Here is a 24,244-nt window from a genome sequence, read left to right as displayed (position 1 = left end):
AGGCTTATTTTGGAGATAAAGCCCTCAGAGAGGCACATAAATAAACTACATTTGTTATGCAGAATCTTGAAGTCTTATTGTTATTGCCCACCCTGAGCTTTAGTATGTCCCAAGATGAGGATGTCATGGAGGATCGAAGAAGTAAACATATGATTATACTCGCCAATAATTCTGTTTCTTCATTTCAGTGTTAGTGTGACATTGCTCATTCATTGGACTTGTGTGTATTCTCTTGCTAGCTTTGTGCAATCACTGTACAGTCACTGGTAGTTTCTGCACCTCTCCTGTTTCGTGGTTGTAAAATTCTAACTGTCACTTCAGTCTTTAAACCCCCCAGAAATTATTCAGAATTGACAAAGTAATGATTATGGTACTGGTCTCAAATTTAATTTTCTGTTACATCATCTACAGACACCATCCTCTTAAAGTGTGGCTTTTTTTAACCAAATTATTCTTTGTTTCTCCAGGAGTCCTAGATCCTCCCACTCAAGAGATGGTCAGAAGAAAGAAGTGCCCCAGGCAGCTGTGCTCATTTCCTGTGCAGACCAGTGAAGCTTCACATTATGACTTTTAACTCCATATTTTAATCTACGCGTTGAGCCTTACGTAGCAAGGCAGAATAAATCCATGATATGGCCAGAAATGAGTTTCACTTTGAAGCTAAAAGCTTGGGCTTTGTCCTTAGAGTTCGATTTGTTCTAGGCCTACTAATGGAAAGAGATGATGTGATCATGTTATCTACAATGGCTTAAATTGGGGTGAAGTGTAAAAGATAAGAAGTCATCTGCGGCCTAATAGAACAGATCTTTGAAGCAGAGTGTGATACTAGTTTCGTATTATGGTTATTTAAAAAAAAAACTGATGCACTGCACTAGTTAATAGATTATCCTTGGTAATTTTGTAAGTAAGATTTAAGTTCCAAAAATGGTTTATAAAATAGTTTATGGTTACATTTATATTGAGACTAAGTTTAAGGGATGTTCCAGGAAGACCTAAATTGTAGGCTCAGGTGTACCATTGTTAGGGGTATTGTGTGTCTTTTCCGCCACCCTCGTCTTTTGCACTTCTGTAGTTTTATGTAGATAAACCGATTCTGCTTGATAGCCTAAGCAGCATGCTAAGTGCCATAAACACAGGCTTTCTAATGACTACTTCATTTCAACTCGAGGAGGAATGTTAATGCACAGACAGCAAGTGGAATAGTGGTTCTCTGCTATGTTGATAAACCGTTTCTAATATGCATGTTTTACCCACTGAATCGTAAGCCTTAGTAGATATTGATTAGCTCTGTCCATATGGCAACAACTTTTTTTTTTTCTTTTAAAAAGAAATAGGACCTGTTCCTATGCAAGAACATTTTATACCAATGTAAAAATGTCCAGGTTTTAACAGAAGATAAAGATTTTTAATTACACAGTATATAATTGGGCAGACTCCTGGATGCACCTTTCTTTCTGACATAAACATAAGTCAGAAAGTGCTGAGGAAGTCTGAATCAAACTCCCAAGTTTTAGTATCACTAAATATTTTATGTATATATTTATGAATATTGCCAAATACTGTTTTACGTAGGTGCAATTGAAGCTAGAGTTTCAGTTGAAATCCTTTTATTTAGAAACGTATTAAAACTAGAGATGAGTGGGTTTGGATTTCCACACCAAGTTCGGATTTTTCCCACAAAAAAAGGACTCAGAGGCAAAACGTCATTTTTCATGGACAAACATCATCATTCCTGGACTTCTGTCTAGGAATGATGATGTTTGTCCATGAAAAATGACGTTTTGCCTCTTTCTGAGTCCCGTTTTTTTGCGGGAAAAATCCGAACTTGGTGTGGAAATCCGAACTAATCCGAACCCGCTCATCTCTAATTAAAACTGACATGTTAATGCTACAAAATACTTGGGCAACAATTTTATTGTCCTTGTTTAATGGCTGCATATTACATAGCTGTCAGATGGATACTGTTCCTAGTTGCTGACTGATGCATGTGGATCAGGGATAGCTACTGTCCTGGTCACTCCAGGGAAACAAAAGATTAGCTATGTTCTTGCACTGCATGTTCACCCACATCAGCGTTAGGAAGTGGAGAGCAGTATTTGTTCTTGTACCATTCATCTTTTTATAGCTTACTGTATAGAAAGTAAGTAGTTACACAAACAATTTGACTTTAGGTTGCAATATAGAGTAAAAGTCTTCTTACAACGTAAAGTATTCACATGAAGGTATTCAGATGTAGCTAGTTCATGATTATACCATATTCTGCAGTGACTGGAGAAAGTAAAGAGATCTTGGTCAGCCTGAGCAGCTTGCATTGATAAAAGCAATAAAGGTTGAGTTGACCTGTTGAAAACAACTGTATGTAGACTTGATATTAGGCCGTACTTATTTGATGGTATTCTGTGGTTTTCATGTAGCTAAAAAGACCAGATAAATCTATTTGCTGGCATGAGAATTAAATTCCCAACTTTTGGAGGCCTCTGAGTCTGTTATTTTATAACAGATACATGTGAATACTTTACTTTTTAAAGAGGACATTTCTTGTATTTTATTTACAATGGAGAGCTTTCTCAGACCCATCTGTCTCACCTAACCCTAGTGGTTGCTAAATTGTACATGTTATAAAATAGAAAACCACTCCATTAAGAATGGTGGTTACTTATTTTTACTTATTTATACTTTACGCAAGCAACATATATATTTTCTGAAATCCATGTAGAAAATATTTAACCCACAACATTGAAATGCTCTTATCTACACTCATGGATAAAATGTGATTAATGGATGAAGTGAATTAATTACAAAAAAAAAAATGTTTAACCACTGGCTACATACTATGTAGCAAAAGCCTTTGTACAGTTAGTTCTGTTAACTAGTTTGAGTGGTGTGATGTATTGCCTTGTTAGTTATACCATGATTTTAAGAATAGTATACAAAGAATTGGGGTACTTTTTACAGCAATAAACAGCTCTGCCTTTTTATAATAATTTAATAAAAAAATTAGCTTTAAGTCAGAAAAAAATTACTCTTAGTAACCTTTGCCTTTGATTCTATCACCTGTCCACTATATTCCACAAGATGAATGTTCAGTCTCTTTTGTAAAAGGTTGTTCTCTGCTCCCATCTCAATTTTAGCGGAACCTCAAAAACACATGCTTGGAATGTTCATAAAGTGAACTGTGATGACTGAAATTTTGTAGTCACTTAGCATTTATAACAGATACAAGAAGGAATTCTGTAAGCTGACATGTCAAGTGTTGAAGCCAATGAATGCAGTGAAAGCAGTCCAGTTATTGTGTAAATTAAACAGTGTAGATACTTACCGAGGTCTCTCTTATCTATCAGATACCTATATTTAGACAAACTATTTAAGTGTTGTTGCTGGTTATACTTGTGTAAATATTTTTTCTGCAGCCAGTATTCTTCCAGCTGATGCAATAGTGCGGTGATAGATTTTTTTTTCTTTGTAAAGGCTATTTTTGGGAAAGCGATCATTTGCACCAATACATAAGAAGAATATTTTAAAATAATATAGCATCCACACTGCTATTTAGCACTAAGTGTTAGATCGGTGTGTCATTATTTGAGGTTTGACACTTCTTGAATTCTAATTAGCTAAAAGCCCAAATTATATTAGTTTACAATTCTAGTTTGGCCATGCACCTTAACAATGGTACAAAATGTATTCCTGTTTTCTGTAGATAGATCTATTTTTGTCGAATTGCCCCAGATAACATTTCAATATTGCTCCTAGATATTTCTCTATGACTATGGTACCTTTTTAAAAGGAAATAAAATGATCCTTATTTTATATGTGAATTACCGAGTTACTAAACCTAAGTGGCTTTCCCTTAGAGTAGTGTAGTGACTGTTTTCTGAAACTTTTGTAGATAATGCTTAATTTTTAAGCTGCTAGGCACTAAGAGTAGCAGAAATCCTGCAAAGCTTTAGTTAGTTTTTAAGATATATGCCATTGTTGGCTCTGAATAAGTGATTTTCAGTAGTTCTATTGCTAATGCACTGAATCTTTTAGGCAAATAATTGGTATAATCAGGTAACAATTTATTAGCACAAACTCATAACATTTCACACCCACATTTCCTGCTTTGTATATTTGTATACATAGAGCATATCCCAGTCTTACACTTTAACCCAGAGCTGGCCTGGGACTGTAGGATTTCCATGCATTTCTTAGACTCCCTTGCACCTCTCATCTACCAACAAAGCACCAATGCATCATTTTAGGGAGATCTTATACCCGAGTACAAAGTCCAGGGTAGTTGTCCTCATTCTGTAGGCATCAAAATGCACAGGGCTCGTTTAAAAGAAGCCACATTATTACCATAATGGCGATATGATCATTTTCACAGCAATGTTATTAAGCACTGTAATTAAAATGCCTCTTGAGAAATATTTGCACCTTAGAACTCTTCGAAAACCAAAATAGAAAACCCATCTGCATTGTTGCAATATTTTTACTGTAGTTTACTAAACCAGTCAAAAACATCTATTTTTCTGCACATCCATGTTTCAGAAATCATTAATTTCTAGATTTGAACCTTTAAGTAACCTGTCCTGTTCGAACCCTTTGTTTAAGTATAAAGAATAGAAAAAATGTGGTGTCTCGGTAGCATCAAACATATTATAAATTATGCAGTGTTCCCGTAATTTTCTGCTTATTATGTTTGATTTACCTCTGTCCTTTTCTCTGCTGGGGTTTGTGCCATAAAACACAGTGTACCAGAGTTTCCAAAAAGATTAGTTGAAACAGGTTCTCATTTGAATATTTCCAGTTACGAGACCAAATGTATTCAGCGTAAACATTTTGTGTTTGACAATGTATCCATCCCAATGATGTGCTCCGAAATTGAATTTATATTTATTAAATAACAATGAACTAATGTTTTTTTACAGCTGTGATCTTATTTTGTTCCCAGTCAAGCTCTGTGTAGATTTCTTAAAACGTAAAATATTTGAGCTGGTAATAAAATGTCTAAATATCTGTATAACACACCTGCAACTTGTTTTATTTGGGTTTGTTTTATATACGTTGTGGTAAAATCTATTGTTTATTATGTTAGAATTATTATTTTATTAACTAAGTGGTACGGCGTATGTTACATTTGCATAGTGTATTATCACTTATACACACTGACATATTGGGGCTCATGTGAGACGTACTTCTGTTTTTTATTGCGTTTTGGGGTATTTTTGTGTAAAATACATGATTCCATTCTGCTCATATGCACCAAAATGCGTAAATTTTAAACCATATACAATATATGCTGTTGCATCTTACACTAACTAACCATATATTGAAAGGCGTAACGGGACTGGGAAGGGGCAAGGGTTAGTCTTGTACAGTACGGGGTAGGATGTCTTCACGTGATTGTGACTGATGTAGACTTTGCATACACATCAGACAGGAAGCCTACCTCTTGTGGGTGCTGGAAGACTGCTTCAACGAAACCTAATGGTGATGTTGAATATCAGCATGTCTAGCGCTTCTGATTGGCTGATGTGGATCATATATGAAGTCGCTGATGTCTATATGCATTACTCAGTTGCTATTTTCAGTGGGTGTATGGCAGCAAACATGATTTGACTTTCAAATGGAAAACAGATGTTTGTATTTTTAATACATTTTTGTTTTGTTTTGTCTTTTAATTATGTTTTATAGGTAAATGCATTTTGCATTTATTAACTGTTAAACCCCCTCTCCTGTATATGACCAGGCATTAAATTATTAGATTGGGCACAAATGGTGTAAAGTGACTATTGCATTTACTGCTCATACTGAAACCAAATTTCTGCTTGCTTTGTTATATCTAAGCTCTGTGGAGTGTAAGCATACACACTTTTGTTACTCCTGATCTAAACCTGCCACATTGCTAGTGATGTACAGCTGGATGTATTTTGATGTGTCCAACTGAACATGTGCATGTAAATGTACTTTTTCATGCATGCATGTTTTCCTGCTTACATTTGGCCCAAATGCGTCCATCTCTACATGAGCCCTATTGTGGGTAGCTTGTGGTGGCATAATGTATGGGAATCCTCATAACTTAGGACTACCCAGCATCAGACCTGCACAATGATAAATTCAAATAATGACTTTTTTTTGAATAGTCACTAGGTCCTCTGATATCTATTATTTTAATAAATAGTGCCTTGTGCTCTTTGTAGTTGGCAAAAAATTAGGTTCCCTAGTAACCCTGTTCACTAGACAGAGTGTTTTATTTAAAGTGATGTTTAGGCTTCCTTAGGCACCCCCCACACAGAAGAAAACCTATGAGGTATAAAAAAAACCAGGCCCAAGAATGAGCACTCCACTCTGACAGGTTGATCTGCCTTCCAAGCCAACTGCACTATGCTCTCTCCCAGGCTGGCTCCCTGTATACTTAACTGTGCAGGCTGGTGGAAACCTGCCCTGAGGGAGCATAGCGCACTGAATAAAATGCTCTCCCCTGGGCGATCAAGGCTCTAAGCTTTGTATAAGCAAGCAAAAAAAAAAAAATCTCATAGAATTTGGTGACAGTTCTGTTTTGGAACACTTTTGAAGAGTCAGAGAAAAGAAAGTTTAATTTTAAACATTTTCTAACAGTTAAGGGCTTAAAGTATTCATCTTTGTATCAAATGCTAGCTAATACTGAATAACAGCTCGAAGAAAGTACTGTCAAAAAGGCTCATATGGTTACTGTATTTCACTATCGTAATTCAAAATGTGGCTCAGCTTTTTAAATGTAGTTCTTTATATAAGGTTTCTAATATCAAAGTTATATTACTTAGCATAAAGCAACAGTTCAAGTGTGTGCCCATGTGAAACTGATTGCCTATTCTCTTGTGCAATCTTGTTAACCACACTAAAGCTTTGTAGACTATGCTTCCAGCAGTCACACTGCTTTCTCCTGCAACACTGGAATTATGTAGTATTGTCCGTCAACAATACTGTACTTTAATTATGCAAATACTAACATACTCGCAGTGATCTTTGGTTTACAAATGAAGATTGCATATGTGTACTTTTATTTTTCTCTTTTATTCGACTGTACTACTCTGACTAGTTACCAACTATATGTAATTCAGCTACCTCTTTTACCACATACTTATGTTTGACTTCTGACTGCTTTGAGTACCCTCTATTAAATGTTTCTGGAGTCTGGTTTCACTTGTTTGTTCGTGTTTTCATCTACTGTATACACAATTGTAGCTGAAATACACTATTTTATGCAATCTGTATTAAAGCACACAGCGAATAAGTACAAACTGGACACAATAAAGGATGGTACATAATAGGAAATTGAAAGAAATCACATACAATCTCCAATGTTAACTTAGAAAATGGTAAGACAGAGGGCCTGATTCAGCAAGGAACGCAGTTGCTAATACGCATGCAATCAGCCGATTGTTGCGGAGTCGCAGTCCTGCTAAATATTACGGATGTGTGTAAGGTAAAGTAGGCGTCCTTATATTGTGCTGAGATTGCATTGCGATCGCAATGGATTAGCATACTCTCGCAGTGAGACATTGTGTGTAATCGCTATTCCATTCACATCTGTGTTCCTTGCTGAATCAGGCATAGTGCTCCGACACTGTGTGTAGCTATTAAATACAAACATTGCAATAAAAGGCAGTAAAGGGGATATAAGGGAGGGAAATAACAAGAATAAGGATGGAGAAATGGGGATGCAAGTGGGATAAAGGGATGGGTATCCTACCACAGATGTCAGGGGGAATGCTGAAAGGGAATGACTATTACAATGAGAGAAATTGTCAGCGCTGAAGAGGGTCCTGAGGGAGACAGAAGAGGGCAGCTATATACAACTAGGGGAGAAGATTGCTAATGAGGAAAGTGGTACAGAGATCAGGGAAATGGGGAAGAATGATCATTAAGAGGATGCTGAAGATGGGATTTGTAATCTTGAAATTCTTTAAATCTCAACTTGTCATAATACTATATGGCAGGGAAATCTGAGTTATTCAGCAAAGCTCAGGAGGTTAGATCTTCCATTACATAGAATTCAATCCTCTGGAAGCACAGAGATGGACGGTAGAGAAGGGGATCTCCATAATGTGTTGTTCATTAGGTGTCTGAGCAAAGATCATTTAAACTGAGTAAGGGTATATCCATAAGGTTGAGAAGCCAAACTGTTTGGTAAAGGGTGCCCGGGGAACCTAGTAATAAGTTCAGAGTGTCTTCTAATAGTTTGCCGTAAACCAACCACCAAAGAGCATTGCCACCAGATATACCTGGTGCCTAGCCACACAGCCAGCAGAAATGAGAGCGATTCAGAAACAGTTTAAGAAGAGCAGGACATCTGGACCATCGAGAAAACAGCGAATTATAATTTACCGATCATTTCATGTCTTCGAAATACTTCATGGCAGCCATTGCTCTGATATTACATCCCTTTCCCTTAAAATTAGGAAGTTTTTTCCCCTTTAGGGTCTGCCCACTTCAAGTATACAGTATAGGTCCCCTGTCCCTCAGTATTTTGAGTGTCTCCTCAACTTTAGTGAAAAAAACACATTAGGGACTGTAAATTATAGGCTGCCATGATGTATTTAGAAGAAATTTAATTATTGGTAAATTATAATTTGATGTTTTCTTCCTACTTCATGGCAGCCATTTCTCTGAGATATATCAAAGCATAAATATATGGGAGGGAAATGAATAGTCAACAGCAACTAGTCATGCTTAAATGACTGAATTTATTCAAGCCACTGCACCGCTGAGGACATGACTCCCAAAGTGGTTCTGACACATCCAAAGCATAATGCCTTGAGAAGGTATGAATAGATGACCAGGTAGCTGCTGCACATATATCTTTCACAGATACTTCAGCTTTCTTTGCCTATGAAGCTGCCATTGCCCTGGTCTAGTGTGCCTTCAGAGTTTCTGGATCGCTTCACCCATTTTCTTCATAGACAAATGTAATCAATTGTTCCATCTTGCGATAGTCTGTTTCGTGGGTGCCCCACCTTTTCTTGCACCTGTGTGCAGGACAAATAAATGCTTAGACTTCTGATCTAAAATATGGATTTGTCTTATTTATTAACAGTTTCTTATATAGCGCAGCAAATTCCGTTGCGCTTTACAATTTGAATCAAGATTAACATACTGGGTTGTAAAAGACATACATATATGACATACATAAGGGTAAGAGGGCCCTGCTTACAATCTACAGTCTTCTTTCTCATTTCTTGGTTGCTGAAAAAATGAGGGCAAAGTAACTTCTTTGTTTAGATGAAATGTTGATACCAATTTTGGCAAGAAACTTGGATTTGTCCTGAAGACAACCTTATCTGGTAGGATATGTAAATAAGGCTCTTCTGCCCATAATGCTTGAAATTCACCAATTCTTCTTAGTGAAGTGATAGTGGTTAGGAAGACCACTTTCCAAGTTAGTAGCTTTATTGGAATGTTTCGGACAGAGTCACCATTACGGCATTCCTGTCCAACGTCATTCCCACCTATCCACGTGGACACAGTCAATAAACTCCATCTAATGAAAAATTTAATTATAAAACAGACCATGTATATAAGAAATAATCGCAATTTAATAAGAAATTAGGAAACAAACAATTGTAATCAAAAGAAAAAATATTGAATAAGAAATAATGGAAACGTCCACTTACAAATAAATATGTAGTCAAAAAGCTCTTGGATTCACAGATAATCACATGTAATAACAATATTGGATCAGAACCTCTATGTACCCCTGCCTGTACCTTCTAAAATCCTTCCTATAAACCTCTAAGGATGACGCTAATTTGCGTACGCTGTCACACCATAAATAAAGACTTAGACATAGAACCTGTGGTTCCAAAGCACAAGTGATATTCAGGTAAAAGTTCAGACAGTTACACGCAATTGATCAAGACACAATTTAGGCGCAAAAGTAAATCATACAGACCACAAGTACAGTATACGTACGCAGGCGCTTCTGGACCCAGAGATAGGCTTCAGCAAGAGACCCCTCGTCATTCAGCACAAAGACTCCCAAATAGTGTCCGTGCACCCATACTTATACCCCCCCAGTATAAACAAGACAAAAGGTATGTCTGTTGCTGATGTCATTGGTTCTCAGAGGTGAAGCATCTGTTACAGTGCATCTAACAGGCTGGTTTAAACAGACTTTCCCTGCCTCTAACCGCTAGGAGGGGTCTTCCTCCTCACGCCTTCTTCAGCATCCTAACAGTTGAATCTAAAATATACATTTTGGTTGCTTGTAGGTTCTGCGGTCCATAACTCGAGAATGCATAATACGATCTCCTCACCGATAGCACCGGGAAACTGTGGAAAGAGTATGCATCAGAACAACTCCAAGTATGATGTGTTTATCTTGTATAATTCCTTAGTTAACAAATATCTTTATTTCTTAGCATTTAAACTAACTGAACCTTCTTGAATCATACACTTTAAAGCTTATTGAACCTTATGTATGAATATGAAATGTGTGGGTAATCAGGGTTTGGTATAAGGACATATTTAATGTGTGTATGAAAATGCATTTGTCTCTAACTGAGTGAACATTTTAGCAGTGTGGCATGCTGGGTTAGATAGCTCTACATGTCCTGTCAGCAGCCCCCCCCCCCCACCTTTCCTGTGTTCAAAGGGAAAACACCTCTGTTGGTCTCTTGCGTGAAAATGCAAATTACAAGAGACATTCTAGCCAGACCACCCGTAGTGAGCAAACACTATGCTGGAAACTTATCTACACAATGCCAGTTGTCACCTGGCCACTTGCTTATCAATACTATAAAGCCATTTCTGGAATATATCCTTTATAATACGTAAAGTAATGAAATAGGCTTTTAGTGAATCACCGTAACATATGATAATGGTCACAGATGCATTCATATGATGCTAATGGTATTATCGCCACATGTACTAAAATGTGAGTTTATCTAAAATGGCGCTTAGGCAGCCATTTCGCAAAATGGCGTCTTGTGGCCAGTCGCAAGATGGTGTCGCTGCGATTCAATTTTAAACTGAACTTGTCTCAGCCAATTATTCAGCTTCGACAGTAATTAGATTTATAACAAAGTATGACAATTTAAGATATTTAAAAGCACAATGTTAATTCTCCAATGGAGATGGGTACCCATACACAAAATTGGACCAAAAAATAGTAATTTAAAAAAGATATTGTGTGGGTACCCATCTCCTTTGGAGAAGTAACATTGTGTTTTTAAATATAACTCTTTAATTGTCATACTTTGTTACAAATCTAATTACTTGTGATTATCTGTGGATCCAAGAGCTGTTTAACTATATATTTGTATGAGTTATATTGTCTAAGTGGATGTTTCTATTATTTAATATTTTTTTCTTTTGATTACAATTTTTTTATTCTTTTTTGTGTTTCCTAATTTATTAAATTGTGATTTATTATTATTTCTTATGTACATGGTCTCTGTTTTATCATTTAATTTAGCATTATCTGGAGTTTGACTGAGCGCTGTTGTTCAACATACCCTAGCTTTTTTTTTCCAATAGGTAGTGGAAGCCACCCTACAGCAGTTGCTGGTCATTTGAAGTCATATTTTTTTTTGTTTGCCCAACGCTTGGGTGAATTATTTTAGTCCATGTAATATTAGTATTCATTTTATACAATATATTGTGTATAATATTTATATCTTCTATATAAAATTCATTGGTCTGTATGTTTGTCCATTTATGCATTTGGTCACCCCTGCACCGTTTGGGATGAAAGCAACGCATGGTGGACCAGTTGGATCCTGGCCTGGTTTTTAGGGGGGGGTTAGGGTCCCATGTTGGATCTCCCGTTGGTGTACACTGGGCAGAACTTTGACCCAGGGATCCTGTTCTGGGCCTTCCACTGGATGGATTTGGAAGAAAACTTCACAGAATGGTAACATTGGATCCCAGAAGACATACTAGGGTGTTGACGTTCCGGTGTGACCTCCCGTTGGTGTGCGCTGGGCAGAACTTTGACCCGGAAAGCCTTTTCTGGCCCTTTCACTGGATGGATTTGGATGAAAACTTCATAGATTGGTGGCAATTGGTCTGGATGCCTAACTTAGTAATTTGAAGATTTAAACCTGAGCAACGGTGAGTACTACAGATAGTTTAATATTTGTTGTGTGCAAATATAAAAATAATGATTAAAACATTGTCAATATTTGAATAATATTTACTGTATTTGGGTGATTGAGCACTGTATAGTGTTTATCTCTATTGAGAACAAGTAGAGATTCATTCAGGCCTTAATGGACCTGACCGAATAGAACAGGGATTCTCAACCACTGTCCCCAAGGCACAAAAACAGTCCAGGTTTTAAGGATAGCCATAGTTGAGCACAGGTGACTTAATTAGAACCTTAGTTATTTTAATTTAACCATCTGTGCTGAAGCATGGATATCACCAAAACCAGGACTGTTAGTTTGCCTTCTTACCGTCGTTGGGAATCACTGTAATAAATGGAGAATAGAAGTCTCTATTTCAAGGGTGGCCAACCAGTCAGGAAAAGAGCACAAAAATATCTAGGTATGTCAAAGAGCTGAGATCATGCTCTCGCCGAAGGCGCACGTGCTAAAAGGGATGTGGCCAGCTAGGCCACGCCCCTCGTATGATGTTTGCAGGAGCATGTAAAAGCCCATGCACACAATCACTGTGGAGGTATTATAGGGAAAGAAAAAGCCAGAACAATATAAAAAACATTGAAAAAAACAGATCCACATAACACACTGAAAAAAATACATACACAAATAATACACTGAAAAATGCACATCCACGTAAAATATACTTAAAAAGCTACATCCACAAAAAACACATTGAAATAATAAAAAAAACTGATTCACATAATACATTCCACCCCCCCTGGTGTCACTCCAGTCCAGGGGTGTATTTACAATGGGTGCAGAGTGTGTGGTGCACACGTGCCCTTGGATCCAGGGAGGCCGACACCGTACACCCTTCACCCTTAATTTGTTATACTTGCCTTTCCGCTGATTGCAGTGCCGGACTGGAGCTGCAGAGCATGCAAAAAATCACTGGGAATATGGCGGCAGCCATTTTCCTGGTGACTCGCACACGTCCAGAAAAGATGTCCCTGGGAAAAAGGCGCAGGTGCCATTTTCCCAGAGACCCACGCTCCGCCTCCTATTTGCGCTGTGACATCACCACATCACCCATACTTGCCTCCAGGGTGGAGCAGACTGCTGCAATAAAAGACGAGCCTCCTCTGAACAGCTGTGCTCCTATCAGAGGAGGCAGTCAGGGGAACCACATCAGAACAATGGAAGAGCTGCATGTGGCTCAAGAGCCACAGGTTAGCCACCACTGCTCTATTGTAAATGCAGCGGTCCCAAAGTTTTCATGAAAAAGGAAGACATTTGTTACCAACCTCCCATTATATGTAGTGCAGTGTTTAGTAATTTTTTTCATTGTATATCGCAGCGAGGATAATAATTATTTACATGATTATCCCCACTATGTTCTAAATGTAACTCCCTGTAAGTTACATCCCCGGTGGTATCGAAGTGAAAGACGACTCTAGGGGAATCTGACAATGCACTATGTCAGATTTGGGAGGAGGACAGAGGCTACAGGAATGCCTCCATAGGCATAAAGCAGTTTACGCCATCTAAGGATGGCATAAACCGAAAGGGACCAAACTCCAATAAGCTACGACATTAATGGGGACTGCAGTCCTAAAGTGGAGATTTCTGTGAATTAAATTTCTGTGCATTAGGCTGTTAGTAAATAGCGGTGATACATAAGATTATGCAAAAACTATAGTTTCTTCTTCGGGTTCCATAGGGTCCACAGGATCTACCTTGGGGTGTGTAGTTGGATCGCATCCAATGCACAAAATGGCAACGCTTTGAAGCTCCCAGCATGCACTTGTCCTCCTCCCTAAACACCCCACCCACCTGCATTAATTTTCTTTTGTTTGGTGCGTGGCAAGACGCACCTGTTGTTATAACAGCGAGACTGCTAGGCATGCGCAAAGCAGTTTCCTGCCTCCGATGTTAAGACGCATGTAAGGCGTGTCATTATTATTATAATAGTACTATAATATAATTAATATATACTATAATTACTAAGGCGGCCAGGGCCAGATCATCTGTCGCCGGGGATGGGTGGTAAGACTCGCTAGAGCGCACTAGTCAACGTCTTGCTGCCATGAGGTCAGCGTACCTGGCAGTCAAAATCGCAGCCTAGGGGAGACGGGCTCTCCCTCGGCCACTCCTCCCCCAGACGCAAACTTCCGGGTACGGATTCCCACGTCTGGCTTGCTATAATTGACCACCTCGTGTGTGAGACGCGCGCAATTTAGTGTTTGTCCGTGCACTGCTGAAGTGGTTGGTCTCAGAGGTTTGGTCTGTCTCTTTATATACCTCTCCCTTGGGTTTGGCATACAGCGCACTCTGAATCAACTTACCAGCCCCGAAAGGGAAATAGTAGGATATAGAGTCCATATTGCTTTAGCAAATATGCTTATTTATGCCTTGTATATGACTGTATGCTAGCTGCTGTGTGAACACTCCCTATGTTTTCAAAACTGTCGGGTACATCTATCACTGTGTTTCTCCTCATCCCTCTGAAGGTGTGTGGGGTGTTTCATTGATACAAAGTCACATTGCATTTATATTGTATAACTTATACCATTTATACATTGTCATGTCTGAAGGTAAAGGTGAGGATGGGAGCCAGTGCTTATTTCCTGTAAGTCCTGTTCTGCATGCCTGTCAGACCAGGATGTTAACCAGTTTGGATTGTGTAATAACTGTTGCAAACAGCTATCCAATATATCTGGTACACCTGCACCAGAGTCATTTTGGATGGCCATTACACCTCAGGGTTTGTCCTATTTAATAGGCAAAGCCATGGAGGTACGGGCTCTGGCTGCTGCAGTGCCTCATGCTAGGGGATACTCACAGCATATGCATCATCCTATGTGTATGCCCCCCACAAATTCCTGTTGGGTTAATTCTGCTGCTCACTCTAGTTAGAGTATACTGCCGTCTTCAGCCTCTCCGCAGGTGGATAGACCAGTGGTAGTAGAAAAAAAGCAGGGGCATAAAAGAGGTTCTTGTCATGTGTTGCCTCAGGAGTCCGACTTGACCTCATCAGAGTATGATACTCAGAGTTCTTGGTCTGCCTCAGTGAAAGAGGACCATCATCAGTCCCTTGTGGACTGTGGACTAGTAAGAGCGGTCCGATCTGTCCTCTGTATGGGGGAAGAGGAGGTGTCGCTGGCATCTAAGGAGCCAATATTTAGGCGTCAGGCAGTGACTAAGGATTATTTCCCTCAGTCTGGGCAGCTGTCGAATCTCATGGGATACTCCTAGTAAGCATTTTCATGCCACAAGGAATATAACCTCTCAGTACCCATTTGTACCAGGAGTGTGTAGTAAATGGGAAGTTCCCCCAATGATAGATGCTCATGTCACAAGAATTATCATGAGCGCTATGTTACCCATTGCTGCAGAATCCTCTTTAAAAGAGGTTACAGATGGAAAACTTGATAATCACTTGAAGTCAATGTTTTCACAATCTGGAGCTATTACCAGGCCAGCTAAAGCTGTAGTTTGGGTGGCCAAGGGTATGGAGGATTTGACCAAATCTCTGGAGGTTACTATAGTTGATCCAACCAAAGAGCAGCAGTCCCTTTTCAGCCAGATGCGGGAAGCAGCTATGTATATGGGGGAAGCAGGAATTGACACAGGCATCCTGGCTTCTAGGGTCTCAGCTAACTCGATTGCAGCCCGAAAAGCCCTTTGGCTAAAGACCTGGAAGGCAGATGCAGGGTCTAAGAAGGTGCTGAAATCTTTACGTTTTGCAGGGAAGGTACTGTTTGGGCCAGGGTTGAATGACATAATGACTTATTTGGCAACACTGAAGTCTGCTGAATTGCCATCTACGTCTACCTCTAGGAGGCAGTAGTCATCTCGGTCCTTTTGTCCACAAGGTAGGATGAAGAAACAGTCCCAGGCCAGACAGTCAGTCCCACAGGAAACTGCAGCCCAAGAAATCCTGGTCAACTAAACGCCCGGCTTCCAAGCCAGACAGTAAGCCTACTGTCTGATGGGGCGGGCCTACCCCTGGTGGATGTCAGGGTTGGAGGCCGACTTTTACAGTTCTCCCAGGCCTGGCAGCAGACAACTACAGATGCCTGGGTGGGAGAGCTGGTCTCTCAGGGTTATGCCATCACATTCCTAAGGCATCCCCCTCAGAGGTTTATTGCTACAAACCTTCCTGCAGACCCAGTCAGAGCTTTGGCCTACCGGGAGACTATTGGGGCACTCCTGAGGTCAGGAGTCATAGTCCCCATTCCTGTGATGCAACAGGGAAGGGGTTATTATTCAAATTTAGTCAAATTTATTTTTGATTAAAAAACCCAATGGGTCACATTGCCCTATTCTGAATGTGAAGTCTCTCACCAGATTCATCAGGTGCCCAAATTCCGCATGGAAACTCAATTATGCTGGCGTTGGAGCCTGGAGACTTTATGGTCTCACTGGACATACAGGATGCATATCTGCATGTCCTGATTGCAAGATCCCACCAGGCCTTTCTCAGGTTCGTGGTAGATCAGCAATATTACCAATTCCAGGCTCTACCCTTTGGTCTGGCCACAGCCCCTTGGGTATTTACCAAGATAATGGCAGTCATGACTGCTCGTCTCAGAAAACAAGGAGTCAGGATACTGCCATATCTAGATGACCTCCTGATATTGGCACAATCTCAGGAGATGTTACAATGTCATCTATGGATGACCATTGTCTGCATACACGAGCAGGGCTGGGTAGTCAATTGGAAAAAGTATTTTCTTTCTCCAACTCAGCAGATGGTGCACTTGGGGGCACTGCTGGACTCTCTGGGACAGAGAATTCTTCTACCAGAGGTCAAGATTGTGGCACTACAGTCTCATGTGCACAATCTACTTTGCAAGCAAACAGTATCAGTTCACTTGGCTATGCAGATACTGGGCTCCATGATAGCCACAATCGACATGGTGGCTTATGCCCAGTTCCACTCCAGGTCCCTACAGCTGTGGATCCTGGCCAAGTGGATAAAGCAGCAGATGATTTGCATCTCACCAGAGGTTCAGCTCTCCCTTGCTTAGTGGCTGGAGACGACTCATTTAGACAAGGGTCGTCCATTATGGATCCCAGAATGGATACTCCTCACTACGGATGCAAGTCTGCGAGGATGGGGAGCAGTGACGGGTCATCACATCTTTCAGGGAAGGCGGACGGACCAGGAATGTCACCTACCAAGAAATATATTGGAGCTTCGAGCAGTGCACAAAGCACTCATTCTAGCACAGGACCTTCTCCAGGGCAGGCTTGTCCAGGTTCAGTCTGACAATGTGACAGCAGTGGCCTACATAAATAATTGAGGCACACAATGTCCGGCAGCCATGGAAGTGGCGAAGATTCTGCTGTGGGAAGAGGACCATTTTCCAGCAATCTCTGCAATAGACTTCCTAAGTTGCTAGGATATACACGCCAGAGAATGGCTCTTCATCCGGAGGTGTTTCAACTCCTGGTGGACAGGTTGGGATTACCGGACGTAGATCTCGTAGCATCACATCACAACCACAAGGTCCCCGAGTATGGGTCCAGAACAAGGGACCCCTCAGCCGCCTTCCTGGACACTCTGGTGGTGAGATGGAACTTCAGGTTGGCATACCTGTTTCCTCCAATCTCCCACCTAATACTCCCACGTGATACTAATAGCCCCTGCATGGCCCAGGAGGCATTGGCTTTTTGATCTGATACGTCTAGCTGTAGACAGTCCACTTTCACTGCCTCTAAGACAAGGTTTGCTAATGCAGGGTCCCTGTCTTTGCCAGGATTTACCTCGGCTGGCTTTGCCGGCATGGATCTTGAGTCATCCATCTTAAAGGCCAGGGATTTCTCTACTTCTCAGATGATGCTGAGAGCAAGGAAGCCTGTTTTTGCTCACATCTATCACAGAATTTGGTGTTCATTTTTTCTTTAGGGTCATATTTTCTATGGGAACACCAAAGTTTTCACGGTATTGAGAATACTGGGTTTTCTTCAGGCTGGATTAGATTTAGGTCTTCGCCTGGCTACCCTGAGATTCCAAGTTTCAGTTTTGACAGTTTGGTTCCAGCGCAAGATTGCTCCTCTGCCGGATGTTAGAACATTCTTACTGGGGGTTTTTACGGCTACAGCCTCCATTTCTCCCACCGGTGGCACCGTGGGATTTGTCTTTGGTTCTCAGGGCACTGCAGTTGCCTCCCTTTGAACCCTTGGATAAGGTGGACTTGAGATGGCTGACTGCAAAGACGCTTTTTTTCTTTTCGCCATCTCTTCATCTCGCAGAGTTTCTGACTTGGCAGCATTGTCATGTCATTCTCCATATTTGATCTTTCATCCAAATAGAGCAGTCCTCAGTACCAAGGTGGTTTCTCGTTTCCATATAAATGAGGATATTGTAGTCCCGGCCTTCAAGTCTTCAGACCTGTCTACAGGTGCAGCTTCATGAATGTGGTTCGAGCACTTCGTATTTACGTAGAATGGACCATTCCATCAGGAAATCGGATTTGCTCTTTGTATTATATGGATTTCACAAATGAGGTTGGCCAGCAAACAAAGTTGGCTCACTGGCTTTCTCACGTCTGTACACAGGCTGGTCTCCTTGTTCCTAACAAGGTGACAGCACATTCCACTCAGTCTGTTGGACCATTGTGGGCAGTAAGACATGGCGCCTCGGCTAAACAGCTTTGCAAGGCAGTCACTTGGTCTTCCGTTCATACTTTAATCAAGTTATATGCTTTTGATACGTTTGCCTCCCAAGATGCTTCCTTTGGGTGGCGGATTCTCCGCTATGCGCAGGAGCATCTCCACCCTTAAGAGAACTGCTTTATGACGTCCCCAAGGTAGATCCTGTGGACCCTGAAGAAGAAATACAGAATTATGGTATAACATACCTTTGGATAATTCTTTTCTTCGAGGTCCATAGGGTCCACAAGGCACCCACCCTGATGCACCTGGCTTCAGTTGGGATCTGTTCTGCAGCTTTTTTTCACAGATTCCCTCTTCATATATTGTTTCTTGTGCAATTTTTCTTCCTTCTCCACTCTCCGTCTCTTGCCGTTAGGCTTGGTTACAAACTGAATGCCTGTGGCTGAGGGCAGGGTATATAGGGAGGAAGAACAATGCATGCTGGGAACTCCAAAGCTTTGGTGTTTTGATTGTGATCCAATTACATACCCCAAGGTAGATCCTGTGGACCCTATGGACCTTGAAGAAAAATAATTATCCAAGGTATGTTATAATATAATTCTGTATTTCTGCATAATTTTTTGAAAAACCACCTCAATAAATAGGCCCCATAATGTTTATTCCATTAAGGGATGCCAAAATCTATATTCGCTTACCAATAAAATTAGGCTCTGGGGGCCCTGCTCTGAAGAGCAAAATTAATATATATAAAAAAAAAAATATATATATATATATATATATAAAAGCATGTAGACAGGCACTCATTGAATGAACAACATGCCGTGGTGCCAGCTATAGTATTATATAAACCATGTCTCCTGCTCTGAGTAGCAGGAATAAGCGGCACTCATCCGGACTTAGCAATGAAGTAAAGATGTTTTATTCCAGCGTGAACCAACGTTTCAAGGCCTAAACGGCCTTTTTCTCAAGGTGTGCATAACAAAACAAAACAACAGTGCTTACCTTTATACAAGAAGATCACAAATGAAAAAACGTCTGTCCAACAGCGCGCCTCCGTGCGGCGGGAGTCGCCCCCTGATGACGTCATCAGACGGTGTCATGTTGTGGAGAGAGAGAAAGCTGTCTCCATGGAAACAGATCACAACAGTGTGTGAAAAATTGGCGGAGCCTAGCACACACGGAGAGCAGTGCTGTGGGAGACGTGAATAAACAAAAACAACCAAATGACATGTAGGAAAAAGAATTGACATATCGCAGATTAAAGAAGTGCAGTGTAGCTGCACATGATAGTAGCATGAAAAATAATAACATAAAAAATAATAAATGATACATGGATAAGCCAAGAACACGAATATATACATACAAACATTCACATACTAGCAAAAATACATAATCAGTGAAAACTCATGAGTACTAATCATTATCCTCTCAATATCAAAAATGCATGTAATACTGAGATTTAAAAAAAAAAATGTCTAGGGATAAATACAAGCAATAAGGATAAATCTGTGAATCGAATTAAACCATTTATATGCACCAATTAAATACATGAATTAAATACATGATGCCCAGGAGATCTTCTCGTTAAGACCGCGTGGATGAACCGTATCCAACGAAATAATCCATTTAGTTTCCAAACGTGCCAAAATTTTGGCACGATCTCCCCCTAGCTTTAATGGAGCCACATGATCGATAATCTTGTAACAAGCTTACGATACAAGATTATCATATGTTCGGGTGGGAATAAGGGAAAGGAGGAAGGGAATAATGACGCACAGGCAATATAGTATATGTAATAAAAAGATGAACCACTATTCCTATTTATTAATATTATTGTGTGGGGAAATAAAGATGTATATACGGCAGTGGCGGTGCTCACTAGAGTTGAATATAATATCAAAGGACAAAGAAGAAAAGAAAAGAACTCTGTTTGGTGAGCACTCCTTAGATTGATGAATAATGAAAAAAAATTAAATCTTAACTTTTAATATTCTCTAAAAAAAAAAAGAGATCAATATTATGTGTATGCGTATACAACATCCACTTGAGATCTATACAAACTGTTACATACCGTATATATGACACAACAAAACAAAAGAACAAAAAAAAACGTAACTAACATAAAACAGGTGTTAAATCACTAAAATTGCTGATAATGAGATTATGACTAAACAGGTCTCGCTGTGATTTCAACTATCAAAATTGATCCATCCTTAGGGCAAAATATTTAGCTCATTAACATGTATGCACATCAGCCTTCAGATAGCAATATCATGGAGTATCAGCGCATGAAATCTATTAATATTAGATATCATAATGCATCCAAGTGTACCCTTCATTTCGTCATGTCCTAATAACATGGTGGACACAAATTATAAGGGAAGTCAGGGTATAGGGCTGGTACTCCTCATTCTGCTGCTCCTCACCTATGGAGTGAGAGATTACCGGAGAGCAGTTTACCCTTAGAAACAACAGCGTAACAGGGACGTTACTCCAATTTCATTTCTGCTGTTGAGTGTCATACTTTACGCATTGGACACCCAATGAGAGAATTACTCAATAGAGATTGTCCGCAGTTAATAGAGGTGAAGAAAACACACTATTAGTAAAAATTTGAATCCAGGAATAAAAAAATGCAAAAGACAGAAGAGAAAAAAAACAGTGCATCAGTCAAAATAGGTACATTTACTCTTTTGGTTGCATATAAAAATATAGATATGACCTAGGGTTCAATGTGTATAGAAACACCCTAAATAACAATGACTCAAGCAACCAGACAAAACACCTATCCATTAATGCAAAAACATTAATGATAAATACAGTGAGTTTCACAAAGGTTGTACTTATGACACTCAGAAAAAAACACAACTCGCATAGTAGTGTCAACTAAGATCACCAAACTGTAATTCTTTGAAAGATAAAATCTGGTTAACATATATAAATCTCTTATAGGATAGTTCTGATTCTAGATTATGACTCTAACCTGTATAAGAGCATGATATCAGGATTGCACAGTTTTAGCAGGTCACAATAGATGACCAGAAAAGGAGTGCATATTGTTCACCTATATGTTATAGGTGTAGGACATGACGTCATCTCCAAGCGTCCACTTCAATGACGGAAAAGCCGGGTCTCTGCAGACCCGGTTCTAGTGTGAACGAAGCTAACTTGGGAATTTCCTGGGTCAGCGGCGGCTAAATCCTGGGTCTGATCCGGTTTGCAACCCTGTTCCAACCTTCGGGTCAGATCCAGAATTTAGGTATAAAAGGAGTATAAGAAACATAGATGTTCTGTAATTAGTGCTGAGATACTGCCTGGTTATTATTTATGAGGCTAGACTTATGTTCACAATGTACTGTTTACTAGCAAATTGTTCAATTAAATTCTTATTAAATCAGTTGAGGCCACAAAATGGATGTGTAGGTAACAGCTCCAGATGAATTGCTTTAAACTAAAGCTGCCATACACCGTAAGGTTATATTTAAACCATCCAACTAGTTGGCTGATAGGAACAAAAATCTGGTACACTATGTATTTTAAGGGAGCAAATCACAATCAATTTTTTGCACCCAAACACTGGAAAATAGACAGAAATGTTTTTTAAAACAAATTGGTTAAATGAAAAGGATTTAACCAATTTGTGTAAACATCATTTTTTTTATCCATTTTCCAGAGTTTGGGAACATATAGTAGATTGTCATTTGCTCCCATACATTACCAGATGTTGATTCCAACCAGTCAGCTACCATGGACAGTTGGAAAGATGATCTTAAAATGAATGGCCAGTTTTACTAATCATAATTAAATTCCAATTAGTAAAACATTTGTACTGCAAATTATTAATCATATTGATTGACTGATCATTTGAAATATCTTATGCTGTTTTCGGTCACTATGCTGTTATCTGTCACTTACTATATCAAGGCTTCTATTGGGTAATGCCACCTGAAAATGGCATTCCCCACTGGGACGAAGTGATGCATTCCAGTACATATGGGAAATGTGTTAAAACTCCAGAAAACTGCATGTTTGTGGATTTTATTGCATTTTCTAGCTTAGTACATCCCACCCATTGTCAAGTGACATTCCATTTTCAGTGAGTGCAGTGGGTGTTATAATGTATGTTGGGAACTGTAATGTGGCATAGTCTAAATTGGGGGCACGGTAATGTAGCATAACATGAACTGGGAGCACTATAATGTGTAATAATGTAAACTGGGAACACTACAATGTAGCATAATATGAACTTGAAGAACTACAATGTGGCATAAGATAAACTGAGGCCACTGTGCGGCATATTATGAATTACGGCACTTCTATGGGGCACAAAATTAACTAGGGCACTGCTGTGTGGCAAAAAATTAACTGCTGCAGAGAAAGGTCTCTCTGGAAGCATTAGGATGGGGCCCCTTCAAACTTGCTATGGGGCCCACAAAGTTCGAGCTACGTCCCTGCTTGAGAGTGAAACATGATCAAAGTATCACCTTGTGAAATGTTTACCAAATGATGATCTTTGGAACTTACTTTCACTACTGCTGCAGAGAGACTTTCTATCAATCATAATGAATCGGCTGTACTCCAAATCACTGTAAGGCTGTCACTGAAACGAGTCACAGCTGCTAACTAAGAACTACCTCTCCTTACCACAGGACAGGTAAGGAGGGCAAATGAATGTGCTGCAGGGGAGGGCTGAGGGCAGATAAATGCTATATCTGATGGGTGAGGGTGAGAAATGTGACAAAAAGAAGGGTTATATCGTGCCCACTAAGCATCTGTGGCATGCTTGCCTACTGTCCAGTAAATTCTGAGAGACTCTTCAATACCTATCGACTTTTGGGAGGTTAGTGAAATGAGGTTTGGTGTAGGGTGGGTGATGTGATTCTCTGTAGGGCGGAGCTACAATTAAGCGATTTCTCCCAAACCGTGGCAACCTGCATCTCAACTCCAAGAACTCTCATGGAGGACATAGAAAAAACGTAGACAAGTATAACCTGTGGTAGTGCCCCCACTTCTATACTGGCTTGGGGACTATGGTTGTGCCTTACTGCCATAGGGACTATTGCTGCACAGAATGCTTTACTCCTGTGTGTCTACTATGTATCTAATCAAGCTGTGGCATATTGTTCAGTATAGACCAGTGTAGTGTCAATTCTTTTTGTTTTGTACCATACTTTTACTGTCTATTTCTTCTGTGACATTTAACGCTACATTCTGTTTATGCTATCTTAACTAACATTTGAACACATAATTACTGCCATGTTATTTTGATATGAATTCCACTCTCAGCTGATACAAGTTTTACACTTTAAGATCATTTGACTTTTGGACTTTAGTCTTAAAAACAGGCATATAAAATGTTTCCGATAAGCTAGGCCCTTTCCAGGTATGACATTTGTTTTTAAATAGGTTATATCATTCTAAACAGTACATGAATGTTCACTTCTATGTTAAAATTCATGTTACATGTTTTAAAGTGTACAATATATACAGATAATATATGCATTGTCAAGTCAGTTGAACACTTTACTGAATTCTGAAGAGATAACTACATAAGA

At 39.7% G+C, this 24,244-nt stretch overlaps 1 protein-coding gene across 2 annotated transcripts in view; it reads left to right on the top strand.

Moving 5' to 3' along the window:
- The window catches only part of BBX (BBX high mobility group box domain containing), an 85,859-nt gene extending 84,176 nt beyond the window's left edge, over positions 1 to 1,683 (top strand). For both annotated transcript variants that reach the window (XM_088481185.1, XM_088481186.1), the window contains one exon: positions 468 to 1,683. In XM_088481185.1, coding sequence (XP_088337311.1) covers positions 468 to 552 — 85 coding nt within the window. In that variant the 3' untranslated portion in view covers positions 553 to 1,683. The remainder of the gene's footprint in view (positions 1 to 467) is intronic.
- The last annotated feature ends 22,561 nt before the right edge of the window (positions 1,684 to 24,244 follow it).

Source organism: Taudactylus pleione, unplaced genomic scaffold (assembly GCF_031769625.1).
Source record: "Taudactylus pleione unplaced genomic scaffold, aTauple2 ptg000265l, whole genome shotgun sequence".
Taxonomy (NCBI): Eukaryota; Metazoa; Chordata; class Amphibia; order Anura; family Myobatrachidae; genus Taudactylus; species Taudactylus pleione.
This window is presented reverse-complemented; position numbering and strand designations above follow the sequence as displayed.